Genomic DNA, 14,416 nt, shown 5'->3' on the forward strand with positions numbered 1-14,416 from the left:
GGGAATTGCAGCTCGGCGACAGGTAAATTACAGTTCCCAGCAGACTTTAAAGCATTTACTTGTATGGTGCATTGGCAGGTTGCAAGGAATTTGCATAGGATGAAAGTTCAACCAGTGAAACCACTTAAGAATGGCTTAGGAATGGTGTGTAGATGTACTGGGAAAGCAAAACACCCAAGGGCATGATGTCCTTCCAGCCCATCTAGTAACATGCAAGTGAGATTAGTAAAATTCCTAGTTACGAATCCAAGTCATGTAGCCTTCAGATGGGCAAAGGGGAGCACAGAGCAGGAGGAGGAGGGCCCTCTCAGCAAGAGCCCCCCTGCAAGTAACTAACCCTGGCTCACACTGCACCTTTTATCCATGTGGAATTGGGGGGGGGGGGTTGCTGCTGCTGCTGCTGCTGCACCTTTCCCATTGCTTGCATGAATCATATGGGTTGACCCACATAACACAGAGACCTTTATCTCTCTGGGAATTGGAAGTGAGTCCCTGGGCTCCTTGCTTCATCAGCAAAGCACCCTGATATGACCTTTATCATGGCTTGCAAAACACGACATATTTCCCCTTTGCTCCTGCCTTCATGCCTCCCTCCCTGCTGCACATATCAGGGCCTCAACAGACAGAAGAAACGGAGAGCAGGCAGGCACCTTCCCTGCCCTTTTAAGCCGCTTGCGAAAAACATTTTTCTTTTTAGACAACCCAACCCAGATATCTAGAATGCTGGTTTCCTTTATATATATATATAAAAAATATCGTTGGTTTTCAATTTTTTACCATTAATTTTATTGCTTTCTCTCTTTTTTCGGTATATAATTTTTATTTATTTTTTTGTTTTACAATTTTAAATACTCATTTAACATCCTTAAGATATCGAAGACTTCCTTTCTTCTCTACGGTTCATTTTACATACTATAAATCCCTGCATATTTTACAAAAACTATTCCAATCGCTTTTCCATTATTACATCCACCCAAACTTATTTACACTGTTGAATTTCTCTTAATGCCAACAGTGTTGTCAGCTGTACACAGTTATTTACCATATATTCAATAAACATTTTCCAGTCTTCTTTAAATGTATGTTCTTCTTGTTCTCTTATGCTGTATGTTAAGTCTGCGAGTTGTGCATATTCTTTCAACTTCAGCTGTCATTCTTCTTTGGTTGGGACCTCACTCATTTTCCATTTTGGGGCTAACAAAACAGCGGCCACAGTGGTTGCATACATAAATAATCTTGGACACCTGGGAATTTCAGTATGGATTATCCCCAAGAGAAAGGACTCTGGGTTTTTTTTGGGTGGGGGGGTGGGGTGGGTGGGGGGAAAGTACTTTTAAACATTTTTTTCAATTCATTATGGATAATTTCCCAAAACTCTTTTACCCTTTTACAAGTCCACCACAAATGAAAGAATGTTCCATTGCCTCTTTACACTTATCTGATTCAGAATTATACAACTTAGCAAGTCTAGTTAGAGTTAAATACCATCTGTAAATCATTTTCAGGTAGTTCCCCTACAAAGAATAACATGCTGTAAATGTCAACTCATTTTTCCAGAGTTTTCCACAGAGGTTAACATTTATATTGTGTCCTGTATCTATTGCCCAGTGTGTCATTGAGGCTTTAACAAGCTTGACTTTTGTTTATCAGTCTAATAACAAATTATACATATTGGACAAAGGTTTTTCTTCGTTTTGTGAGCTTTGGTCTGAAAAACCATTTATTTCTATCTAATTTAAACATTACATGTAACTGATAGTATTGTAATCAATCCGTAACATTGCTCCTCACATTCTCCATTGATTTCAGTTTGGTTTCCCCCTCTGTAAAATACACCAATTCCCTGTAGGTTGCCCACTGTCTATCCATATTAACTTTCTTAATAGTAATAGCCTCAATAGGAAATAGCCATAAAGGGATTTTCCTTTCTGGATGATTTTTATATTTCCCCAAAACTCTATACAGATTCTTCCTAAGAATATGGTTCATAAAACTTTTATAAATTTTTGCCTTCCCATACCAAAGCCATGCATGCCAGCCAAATTTTAGGTCATGACCTTCTAAGTCCAGGATGCCTGCATTATCCAATGTAATCAATTCTTTAACCAACACAAACAGGCTGCCTCATAATACATTTGCAGGTCAGGTAAGGCAAAGCCTCCTCTTTCCTTTACATCTATCATAATTTTATGTTTAATTCTTGGCTTTCTCCCTGCCAGATAAATTTAGAAATATCCGTCTTCCATTCTTTGAAGCAGCCTGAATCATTTACAACTGGAAATTATTGTAATAAAAACAGCATCCTGGACAATAGGTCAATTTTAATAGCTGAGATTCTACCAAGGAGGAACACAGAGACCTTTATCTCTCTGGGAATTTCAAGTGAGTCGCTGGGCTCCTTGCTTCATCAGGAAAGCGCCTGATGTGCTCTAAGATAATGGTGGCCAACTCCCAAGAGACTGCGATCTACTCACAGAGTTAAAAACTGGCAGTGATCTACCCCCTTTTGGGGGATTGAGGTCAAAGTTGTTGAGTTTTTTCAGGGAGGAGGTAAAATGTTGAGGGTTTTTTTTAAGCAGAGCCATAGTTGTTCAGCTTCTTTGGGGGGAGCCAATGATCTACCGGTGATCTACCTCAGATGTCCAGTGATCTACCAGTAGATCACGATCTACCTGCTGGACATGCCTGCTCTAAGACGTCCTGGCTTGCCAAAAAATGGCATATTTCCCCTTTGCTCCTGCCTTCATGCCTCCCTCCCTGCTGCACATATCAGGGCCTCAACAGACAGAAGAAACGGATAGCAGGCAGGCACCTTCCTTGTCCTTTAAGCCACCTGTGAAAAACATTTTTCTTTTTAGACAACCCAACCCAGATATCTAGAATGCTGATTTTTCTTTCTTTTTAAATTATTTAAAAAATCATTTTTTGCATGTTTTCAGCAGCAATTTTTTACCATTAATTTTATTGTTTTTGTAAACCACTCAGTTTTCTTTTTCTTTTTACAATCAAGCGGTGTATAAATTTTATGAAACAAATCAATCAATAAGAATCCCAATCGGCTGACACAGAAATGACGCAAAGATGGTTGAACTGATCCACCCCGATGGCCCTGCCCTGCTTCAAACTCACCCCTGTGGAAGAAAACCAATCTGTCTTGCTATGATTACGGGAGAGGAGGCAGCCAGTGGTTTGCTGAGGTCCCGAATGCGGACCACTTCTGACACCAAAACTGTGGAAGAAAACCCAACCTTTGCGATGTGGTTTAGGGTAAAGGCCTGTCCAAGATGGTTTCTCACGACAAGGCCATTGAGCTGGAGAAAAGTCCACCAGCAGGAATCTCTTCTGAACCAATTGAGCCGACAGGTTTTTATAGCGATCACAAAGTTGGCACAGCCCAGCTAAGGGACCGCAAGGAACAAGTTTGGCAAGAAAAGCTGAAATCACCTTTGGATCAGAACCTGCTGTGATCTGACGGGCCAGAGCTCCCATCAGCCCAACCCGGCAGCCCCTAGATTATCTCCTGCACAAATGGCTTCTTCTCCACTGGGAAGGCACAGTGCGCAAGCCACCTGCCCTCAATGGAAGAAGGATTCATGAGGGGCCCCCAGGAAGGAGCTTTCACCCCAGCCAGCCAGCCAGCACCCCCTCTTCCCCCAAAAGCTCTGTTCCTGCCCTCTGTGCCTCAAGGGAAGAGTCACCCCACTGGCAAGGAAAGCTCTTGGCTGAAACCCAACTAGGCCTGCTTGTGTCTTGGGGTCCTCCCCTCCCTGCCTCAATCTGTGGGGGCAACCAGGCAGGAGGGATCGCCCTGGGGCTCCAGGAAAAGCACTGGTGCCTCTGAGCACATGCAAAGTATTTCTCTCTGCAAAGTAGCCCCCGGAGCACACCTGGGACTGGAGGCAGGGCTTCTGGGCCAGAGCATAAGGTTTCCAGGCAGGCCTGGGCCCCAGAGCCACTCCCTTTTGCAAATTAAACACACAACGGTCTGCTTGGGGTGGGTGGGTGCGGATTTGGCTGCTACCCGGAGAACCTGCGGCAGCCAACAATTATTATTTATTAAATTTATATACCACCCTGCACCCAAAGATCACAGGCCAGTTTGGAACGGAAAACCACAAAATGCGGAACAAGATAATTAAAAAACAATGACCATCGCCCCAACCCTGTGGGCAAATTTAAAAGGTCACAGTATAACAGCCAAAGGCTGGTTGGAGAGGAACGTTTTTGCCTGGCACCTGAAGATATGTAGCAAAGGGGCCAGGCGAACCTCCCTGGCGAGTGCATCCCAGAAGTGGGGCGCCACCTCCGAAAAGGCCCCGTTCTTGTGTTGCCACCCTCCGGACCTCTCCCGGAAGAGGCACACAAAGAAGGGCCTCAGGTGACAGGGTGTGGCTTGCTTCCTACGGGGAGAGCTGGATCTTGAGGCATTGCAGTCGTGAGGCAGACAACAAGAGAAACCAGGCTCCAAAAACCTCTCCGTTTATTAAGTTACAAGGAGTTCAAAGGGGTGCAATGGAAGGGGGGGTCAGGAAGGGCAGGGCCGTGCTGATCAGAGGGCAGCTCCAGGGCGCAGGCGGGGCAGGGGCTTGGGCTGCTGGAGGATGTGCTGTCGGCTGGGGGACGGCACCTGAAGGCACATGGGGTGGAGGCTCCCCAGCCCCTCCTTGGCTTCCTCCTGGTGCCCACGGGGAGCGACCTTCTCCCGGACGCCACCCACGCACCGGAGGGTCACCCCCGTGGCCAGCTGCACCGTCTCGGTCAGCAAGTTGGGCTTGACGAAAACGAAGCTGGTGGGCTGCAGGACCCTCCCAGCCGAGCTGGCTGGTTGTCCGGCTTTGCCCAGCAGGCTCCTCCGCACGGCCACCAGCCCTTCGCCATGGGCGCTGCCTGGCTCGGCCGGGCCCCTGGGGAGCTTGGGGGCTCTGCGCCCCGAGACGGTCTTCAGGGCCTCCTGCTGCTGGGACTCCATGTCTGGATCCACCACCTCGGCCGAGGGCTTGACCCAGCGCTTGGGCAGGCTGGCCGGCTCCAGGCGTGGCGCTGTGGTGATGTTGCCCGCCTGGTCGTAGAAAACGTCCCGGGTGGTGGGTGGGCGGCCCAGCTGGATCCGCAGCAGGTTGCTGCAGGAGAGCGGCAGGAGGCATGGGTGCGAGGCCTCCTCCATGGGCATCTGGGAGAGCTGGCGCAGGAGCATCTCCTTCTGTGAGCCGGCCAGCGGCTTCACGATGTCGCTCAGCCGGGACGCCTGCAGGGGCCCGTAGTAGGCCTGGGGGCCCAGCCTGCTCTTGCAGGACGGCATGGGGGACGGCAGGGGGGCGATGGACACCAGGCGGGGCAGCTCGATTCCCGACTTCAGCACCGCCTTGCTGCTGCGGGACCTGGTGGGCCGCACCTCCTTCAAGGACTCCTGGGCCAGCTTCTCTGCCTCCCACCTGGCGGTCCCCAGGGGGAAGCCCTGACCACCGATATCGGAGGGCCCTGCGGACTCCTCTCTGGCAACGGGGGACTCCTCCGGGAGTTGAGGAACTTCCTCTGGGGGTCCGGGAACCTGGAGGAGAGACGTTGGCCAGGTCAGCCGAGGGACCAGAAGATCAGCACCCCAACCTTGAACATTGTCGGCGACCTTTCAAAACGACAATATCCGTCTGAGATAAGAAGGACCCATCGCTCTACTTTCAGGAGACGCCCGAGAACTTGTCGGCCCAAACTGGAAATCTCTGGAACTCTCGCAAAGGTTGCATTGGAGAAAAAAGCTTTCAGGGAAATGGACCGAGGAAGTTAGAGCCTTAAGCCGGGAAGAGACGGTTTCATAGAGACATGGCGCTATGTCCATTACAATGGCATCCATCAGTTGCATCTGAACCTTTGGAAAGATACTTCTCCATAGGGCTCTCTGGTTTGGGGAAATTGGGTGGGGGAGGGGAGCTGCTTACTAAGGGGGGTGGGTTGTAGTCTCATGTTCCTTTTGAAAAACCAATTAAAAACATCTAAATAAAACAAGCCAAGGGGCTAGAAGAAGCCAGCCTGTTGGGCTTGGTAGGGGAAGCTGACGGGTTATAATATCATTACTGTTTATTAAATGTACACACCAGCCTTCCTCCAGAAACAACAGGGCATTTTGCAACATAAAATACAAAATTCATGGTGGTTGTCTTTTTTGCAATGTTCTGAAAGGCTAGGCTTTGCTGCTATGGCAACAGAGCTGTTTTGACAGTGAAACAGTCTCCCTTGGGACTGTGGGCTCTCCTTCCTTGGGGGTCTTAAGCAGAGGTCAGATGGCCATCGGTCAGGGATGCTGGAGCCGAGGGGTTGGACTTGATGACTCTCAGCGAACTCTTTCAACTCTATGGTTCTATGACTCTAAGGTTAGCCTCAAAACTGGGGGTTTGAAGAGCAGAATCAAGGCATCTGCCGCTAAAGCTACTTTTGCTGATCATACCCCCCCCCCCCCGCGTGAGAGCATTCTTGGGAGGATCTCAAATTCATCGGCCCAAGCAGGACGATTCCGCACCTCACCAGCCCCACTGCCCTCCTACCTCTGGCTCCTCCGGGCGTGGCATGGCTTGCAGCACAGGCACAGAGCCCTGGGCCCAGGAGTCGGTGATGCCGGCAACAGGCTCCTCGTCCTCCTGCCAGGTGGGCTCTATGGGCACCCCGGCCTCGCCCTCGTCTCGCACCAGGAAGCGCCACTCGATGATCTGCAGCATGGCGTCCCGGGCCTGGGTGATGACGTAGGGGATGCACTGGGGAGGGGGCAGAGCGGAGGGTGAGCAGGAGACGGGGGGGGGGGGGTAGAGTCCGGCAGGGTCCCCTCCAAGGCTCACGGCCTCACCCCACCCCCAGCCAGTCTGGAAACCCCAAGGAGAGAAAGAGAAAACACACACACACACACACACACACACACACACACACTGCGCTCTCCACAAACAGCCCAGCTCTGAGCATCAGGCAGGAAGCTCAGGCTGAGGGGCGAGATTTGCACCTGTGGCACATGCACACCTGGTTGGCCTCTTTCAAAAGGCCACGCCGTCAGGCTCCTTGATACGGGATGGACACCTTCAGCCTACCCCTTTCGGTGCCTGCAAATAAATGCTGGGATTCCTGCATTGCAGGGGGCTGGACTAGATGGCCCTTGGGGGCCCTTCCAACTCGGCAATTCTCTGATTCCAAGCTGTTTGCAACGGCTGGGCTAACAACCGAAACATGCCAGATGCCTATTATTCTGATTCCGATTCTGTTAGATAGAATCACAGAATGGTGGAGTTGAAAGGGACCCCGAGTCATCCGGTCAATGCAGGAATCTCCACCAGATCACACACGACAGGTGACCATCCATTGATACAGTGTATCTTGTGTTTTTCAAGTGTGCATGCACACGAAAGCTCATACCAGGAACAAACTCAGTTGGTCTCTAAGGTGCTACTGGAAAGAATTTTCGATTTTGTTTTGTGTTTTTCAAGGGTGGCTTACAGAGAGAGCTGGAGAAAAAACTAAAAGCATAGAACGATACTCATTAGGAAGCTACTAAAATGCAAATGGCATTAAAACAACATATATATATATATATAAAAGACCTATTAAGAACAGAAACAACGGCAACAATTCTGCCTTCTCCGAAGGTGAGCACAGCTGCTGGACAAAGTGGGCCATCTCTGAGAAATAAGGCAGAGGAAAATCAACCACACCCTCCATCATTTGAAAGAGAAGACTTGCCCCAAAATGCCTCCTGGCTTATATATCTGAGTTTGTAACGCTGCTCAGGCCTCCTCTCTTTCCTAGAAGGTGACGGGCCTGGAGTTGGAAAGCAAAGGGATTATGACACAAAGCCAAGGCCTTGTCACCCTGGAAGGCAGCCCTGCCCAAAACACGACTCACCTGCCGCTCCAAATAGACCTTGAAGCACGCATCCAGAACCTGATCCATCAGCCCCGCCAGGATGTCCCCCACATGATCTTCGGCTTCCTCAAAGCCCAGCAGGGAGAACCAGTCTCCTTCCGTCAAGCGCCCCGGGACAATGTCGACCTGGGGGATGGGCACCGTGGGAGGGCGCGACCTCTCCCCCCGGGACTTTGCCAGGGTCACGCGGGACGACATTTTCTGCAGGGGAAACAGAACGCACCTCTCAGAGTCGGAGGGGGGGGTGAGCAAGGAACAGCCCCCCCCGGGGACGCCCTGCGGCCCAGCTCTGCCCCTGGTCCTCAGGCACGGCGCTGGTGCCAACGAACACGACCGTGCCCTTGCCCTCCCTGATCCCCCCCAAAAGGGTGCAGGGGGACCGGAGCTGGGGTGAGAAAGGAGGGGTCTTCCTTGGAAGGAAATGGCGTGCAGCGGAGCCAAGCCAGAAGCTCTGGGTCCCAGCACCAGCTCTGGGAGGAAATGATACTCAGGACCCAAGGCTGGCATGGGCTGCAGGGACAAGGTGAAGGGTCCTGCCTGCAGGCCGGCGTAGCTTCGGGAGCCGGTTCCCCGCAGCTCACACCATTGGTCCATCCAGCCTGGGACACCTACTCTGGGGGTGGGGGCGTGGCAGCAGCTTCCCAGGATCTCCAAGGAGCAAAAGATGCACACACCATAGGATGCTTTATGAGTTCTGGGCCCTTTCCAGCTTTGGGCAAAGGAGATCACAGCTCTGTAGGGTCCCTGATGGGCGTTCTGGCCTCTTCTCACCTCTGTCACACGGACTCCCATCAGCGGAGCATGGATTTAACAGCATGAGAAGAGACCACCAGCAGCAGCAGGATCAGGCCAAAGAGGGGGCATCTAGTCCAGCACCCTGATCTCACAGTGGCCGACCAGATGCCCCAATAGGAAACCCGCAAGCAGGATTCGCACACAAGATCCCTCTCCCCTCCTGTGGTTTCCAGCAACTGGGATTCAGAAGTATTGCAGAGCAGAGGCATATTATGGCTAGCAGCCATCCATAGCCCTCTCCACCTCCACAGATTTGTCTGATCCTCGTGACGCGAGGCAGGGATTAATTTAATTAATTACATAAATTAAAAATGTCTAAGCTGCTTTTCATTTATGAAAGGAAAGCGGCTCACGCAACGATAGCATGTAGCAATTGGCAATGAAGATAACCATCAACAGAGTCACCCTTGTGACTGAAGACACCAGAAACCAATAAAGAGGGAGAGGCTGTGCAGCGTAATGGTTAGAGTGTCAGACTCTGACCTGGAAGACCAGGGATCAAGTCCCCAGTCAGCCAGGAAGCTCAGTGGGTGATGTTGGGCCAGTCTCTGACTCTCCACCTCACCTACCTTGCAGGATTGTTCCAGGGATTCAGTAAGAGGAGAGCCAGGCACACCCCACGGACCTCCTTAGACCAAAGGTATAACCAAGGAAATAAATAAGAGAGGGTTAGGGAAAGTCCGAGAGAAGAGGGAAGTTTTCCATGGGTGGTGAAAAGGTCCTCCAGCTTGGTGCCAGCCTTATCTGTGCAGGAAGAACATTTGACAGGATGAGGGCCGAGGACTTTAATGGCAGGAAACCAGAAGCAGAGCAGCCAGCAGGGGGCCGGGTGTCCCTGATGTGACAGCTCAACCTCAGGCCCAGAGAGGGAACCCAGGCGTCTGGCCGTGTCTGCTTGCTGGTCAGAACTGGAAGCGCCTGAGTGGGGATCGCAAACGAAAGACGAGAAGAAGTAAGTTCTTACAAGAAATCGCACCCGGAATCCTTGGAAAATGCAGGTCACTCACAACTGAGGCCTGTTCACCTGCACGATTTCAACTTGACGCAGCTGACAGCTGGTTTAAATCGTGGGCATTAAAGACATGGGTGGCAGAGAGCTTAAAAGAGGTTTCAACCTTGTAGTTTTGGGGGTGGGTGGGCAGGTGGCATGAAACTCATTCCGCACAGGCAACACCTCCATGTTGCAGGAGCGGCTTGAATGGGGCAGCTCAACTATGCGCACTTCTGCGTTATCTGTACCGTCCCAGAACGTAACCCACGTGCAAGATGCAAGTGACCTTTAACCTGTTACCAACTCCTCTGCCCCAACCAATTCAGCTGTGATGAAACCACCAGGACTGAAGACCCCCCCCCCGAAGCACCTGGGTCACCCTGCACCTCCTCCAGCACCTCTGAGTTTCCACCCCTTTCATTGTGCTGGCAGGGCACTGCCAAATTTTTTTACCTGCTCTCTCCTTAGGGAGGGCCACACACCTGGTGCCCACCTGAGGGAGGCTCACCTGCGGCCGCTGTGGACCGCAAACTCTGCAGAGTCCCAGAGCGGAAGCCTAGTCCACCAACCGTCAGACCATTCCAAAGAACCCACAAAGCTCATTGTTCTGAGAACAGTGAGAACAGAGAGGAGTTGAAGGGAGAAGCCGCAAGAGCACCACAGCGGCGGTTGCCATGGGGCCAGCTAACAGGACTCCCTCCAGGGGATCTGCAGTCCAGCACCCGCCATCAGCAGGACCAATGGTCAGGGAGGACAGAAGTTGCAGGCCATCGCCAGGGGAAACCCCAAGGGTGAAGGCCAAGGGGAGAGCAGGGCAGCTGGAGCTCATGCGGAAGAGACACCCAGGCAGCTGGAAGATTCAGGAGAGATGAGAGAAAGACCTTCTTCATGCAGCGGGGAGGTAAACCGCGGAACTCGCTGCCACAAGAGGCAGCGATGACCACTAATCGAGATGGCTTTAGAACAGGGTTGGACATATTCCAGGGGTTGGACTAAATCACCCTTGGTGTCCCTTCCATTTCTGCAGTTCTGTGTTACCGGGAACAAGTAAGAAACCAAGAGGAAAGGAATTTCATCAAGGAATGGGGGGAATTTGTGGGATATTTTTAAAGATTTTGTATGCATAGAAGTTCATTAGCAGGGTCAACGTAAAACAAGCAGTTAAATGTAAAGCTATAGAAATTTGTTGTTGTTGTTGTTGTTCAGTCGTTCAGTCGTGTCCGACTCTTCGTGACCCCATGGACCAGAGTACGCCAGGCACGCCTATCCTTCACTGCCTCTCGCAGTTTGGCCAAACTCATGTTAGTAGCTTCAAGAACCCTGTCCAACCATCTCATCCTCTGTCGTCCCCTTCTCCTTGTGCCCTCCATCTTTCCCAACATCAGGGTCTTTTCTAGGGATTCTTCTCTTCTCATGAGGTGGCCAAAGTACTGGAGCCTCAACTTCAGGATCTGTCCTTCTAGTGAGTACTCAGGGCTGATTTCTTTGAGAATGGATAGGTTTGATCTTCTTGCAGTCCACGGGACTCTCAAGAGTCTCCTCCAGCACCATAATTCAAAAGCATCAATTCTACGGCGATCAGCCTTCTTTATGGTCCAGCTCTCACTTCCGTACATTACTACTGGGAAAACCATAGCTTTAACTATACGGACTTTTGTCGGCAAGGTGATGTCTTTGCTTTTTAAGATGCTGTCTAGGTTTGTCATTGCTTTTCTCCCAAGAAGCAGGCGTCTTCTGATTTCATGACTGCTGTCACCATCTGCAGTGATCATGGAACCCAAGAAAGTGAAATCTCTCACTGCCTCCATTTCTTCCCCTTCTATTTGCCAGGAGGTGATGGGACCAGTGGCCATGATCTTAGTTTTTTTGATGTTGAGCTTCAGACCATATTTTGCGCTCTCTTCTTTCACCCTCATTAAAAGGTTCTTCAATTCTTCCTCACTTTCTGCCATCAAGGTAGTATCATCAGCATATCTGAGGTTGTTGATATTTTTTCCGGCAATCTTAATTCCAGTTGGGGATTCATCCAGTCCAGCCTTTCGCATGATGTATTCTGCATATAAGTTAAATAAGCAGGGAGACAATATACAGCCTTGTCGTACTCTTTTCCCAATTTTGAACCAATCAGTTGTTCCATATCCAGTTCTAACTGTAGCTTCTTGTCCCACATAGAGATTTCTCAGGAGGCAAATGAGGTGATCCGGCACTCCCATTTCTTTAAGAACTTGCCATAGTTTGCTGTGGTCGACACAGTCAAATGCTTTTGCATAATCAATGAAGCAGAAGTAGATGTTTTTCTGGAACTCTCTGGCTTTCTCCATAATCCAGCGCATGTTTGCAATTTGGTCTCTGGTTCCTCTGCCCCTTCGAAATCCAGCTTGCACTTCTGGGAGTTCTCGGTCCACATACTGCTTAAGCCTGCCTTGTAGAATTTTAAGCATAACCTTGCTAGCGTGTGAAATGAGTGCAATTGTGCGGTAGTTGGAGCATTCTTTGGCACTGCCCTTCTTTGGGATTGGGATGTAGACTGATCTTCTCCAATCCTCTGGCCACTGCTGAGTTTTCCAAACTTGCTGGCATATTGAGTGCAGCACCTTAACAGCATCCTCTTTTAAAATTTTAAATAGTTCAGCTGGAATATCATCACTTCCACTGGCCTTGTTGTTAGCAAGGCTTTCTAAGGCCCATTTAACTTCACTCTCCAGGATGTCTGGCTCAAGGTCAGCAACCACATTTCCTGGGGTGTATGAGACCTCCATATCTTTCTGGTATAATTCCTCTGTGTATTCTTGCCACCTCTTCTTGATGTCTTCTGCTTCTGTTAGGTCCTTTCCACTTTTGTCCTTAATTGTGGTAATCTTTGTACGAAATGTTCCTTTCATATCTCCAATTTTCTTGAATAAATCTCTGGTTTTTCCCATTCTGTTATTTTCCTCTATTTCTTTGCATTGCTCGTTTAGAAAGGCCCTCTTGTCTCTCCTTGCTATTCTTTGGAAATCTGCATTCAATTTCCTGTATCTTTCACGATCTCCTTCGCATTTTGCTTGTCTTCTCTCCCCCGCTATTTGTAAGGCCTCATTGGTCAGCCACTTTGCTTTCTTGCATTTCTTTTTCATTGGGATGGTTTTCGTTGCTGTCTCCTGTATAATGTTACGAGCCTCCATCCACAGTTCTTCAGGTACTCTATCCATCAAATCTAAATCCTTGAACCTGTTCTTCACTTCAACTGTGTATTCATAAGGAATTTGATTTAGATTGAATCTTACTGGCCCAGTGGTTTTTCCTACTTTCTTCAGTTTAAGCTGGAATTTTGCTATAAGAAGCTGATGATCTGAGCCACAGTCAGCTCCAGGTCTTGTTTTTGCTGAGTGTATAGAGCTTCTCCATCTTTGGCTGCAGAGAATATAATCAATCTGATTTCGATGTTGCCCATCTGGTGATGTCCATGTGTAGAGTCGTCTCTTGTGTTGTTGGAAAAGAGTGTTTGTGATGACCAGCTTGTTCTCTTGACAGAACTCTATTAGCCTTTGCCCTGCTTCATTTTGATCTCCAAGGCCAAACTTGCCAGTTGTTCCTTTTATCTCTTGACTTCCTACTTTAGCATTCCAATCCCCTATAATGAGAAGAACATCCTTCTTTCTATATTAATTTCTATATTAATAGAAATATTAGGAAGTAATTAATAGATGGACTAACGGAGGAAATGCAGTATTTTCAAATCAAATTCTAAGAATCTGCAAAAGCAGTGAAGGGAAGTCAAAATATATATGCTTAGTGGGAAAATATTTGATTTGCATGCCTCTGGATCCCAGTTGCTGGAGCCACAGGAGGGGACAGTTGCTCTGGTGTTTGTGGTTTTTCCCCATTTAGGGCATCTGGTCGGCCACAGGGAGACCCAGAGGCCTGATCCAGCCAAAGGCTCTTCTCTGCTGATGTTCTGATGTCCAAAGGATAATTTACCAGGAACGTCAGAGGAGTCTGCTGGATCAGACCGCGAGGGATCCCGGTGACCAGTCCAGCCTCCTGTTCTCCAGGGTGGCCAGACAGAGGCCCAGGGTGGGAAACCTGCAAGCCGGCCGCCGGCCCCAGAGCCACCCTCTCCCCTCCGGCGCTGCAGGGCTGCCTCTGACCTGGGGAACCAACCGGGCAGAGCCATCGGGGCCACCGGAACCTTGGAGTCGGAAGGGGCCCCGGAACCATTCCTTCCATCCTCCTGCAAGGCAGGGACCTGTGCTAAAGATCCCGGGTGGCCATTGACCATAGGACCAGAGGCCAGGCGAGGGGCCCCCAGAGGTCATCCAGCCCAACCCCCTGCCGTGCACAGCAGGGATCTCAGCTCCAGCATCCCTGGCAGGGTCAGGGAAGATCTTCCTGCCTTGCGGGCAGCGGGTTGGACTAGATGGCCCCTGGGGGTCCCTCCCGCCTCTGGCATCCCGTGCTTCTGTCCCGGCCGCCTCCTGAAGCGGGGAGTTCCGCAGCTCCGGAGACACTCACGCCCAGCATGGCGGCCCCTCCGCCCCCCCCCCGCGGGACCCGGAGCATGCGCAGTGCGCCCCTCGCGCCCCTCACCGCCAAACTCATGAAGGTCGAGGAAACTTCCTTCAGTGATGGGCGGGCTCCGCGAGCCGCCGCCGCCGCCAGCAGCCGCGTCGCCATGGCGATTCCGTCTGGTCTCCACTCGCCCGCGCCCTGCCGGCCCCCGTCGTGACGTCAGCGCGCCCGTGCGTCGTCTCC

At 50.5% G+C, this 14,416-nt stretch overlaps 1 protein-coding gene across 1 annotated transcript; it reads right to left on the minus strand.

Annotated features, from left to right (window-relative positions):
* Window positions 1–4,443: 4,443 nt before the first annotated feature.
* Window positions 4,444–14,335, minus strand: C9H2orf81 (chromosome 9 C2orf81 homolog). The gene is made up of 4 exons (XM_033161155.1): window positions 14,252–14,335; window positions 7,876–8,097; window positions 6,537–6,743; window positions 4,444–5,548 (listed from the first exon to the last, which is right to left on the minus strand). Exons 1-4 carry the CDS (start codon window positions 14,261–14,263, stop codon window positions 4,550–4,552), a joined length of 1,440 nt encoding a protein of 479 aa, XP_033017046.1. The 5' UTR covers window positions 14,264–14,335; the 3' UTR covers window positions 4,444–4,549.
* Between the last annotated feature and the right edge of the window lie 81 nt (window positions 14,336–14,416).

This window comes from Lacerta agilis, chromosome 9, assembly GCF_009819535.1.
Source record: "Lacerta agilis isolate rLacAgi1 chromosome 9, rLacAgi1.pri, whole genome shotgun sequence".
NCBI lineage: Eukaryota > Metazoa > Chordata > Lepidosauria > Squamata > Lacertidae > Lacerta > Lacerta agilis.

Coding starts and splice junctions, on each gene's coding strand:
- C9H2orf81 (XM_033161155.1), bottom strand. Junction 6,744..7,875: donor AGGTCTATTTGGAGCGGCAG/GTGAGTCGTGTT, acceptor CCCCCTCCCCAG/TGCATCCCCTACGTCATCAC. Junction 5,549..6,536: donor CACGCCCGGAGGAGCCAGAG/GTAGGAGGGCAG, acceptor TCTCTCCTCCAG/GTTCCCGGACCCCCAGAGGA.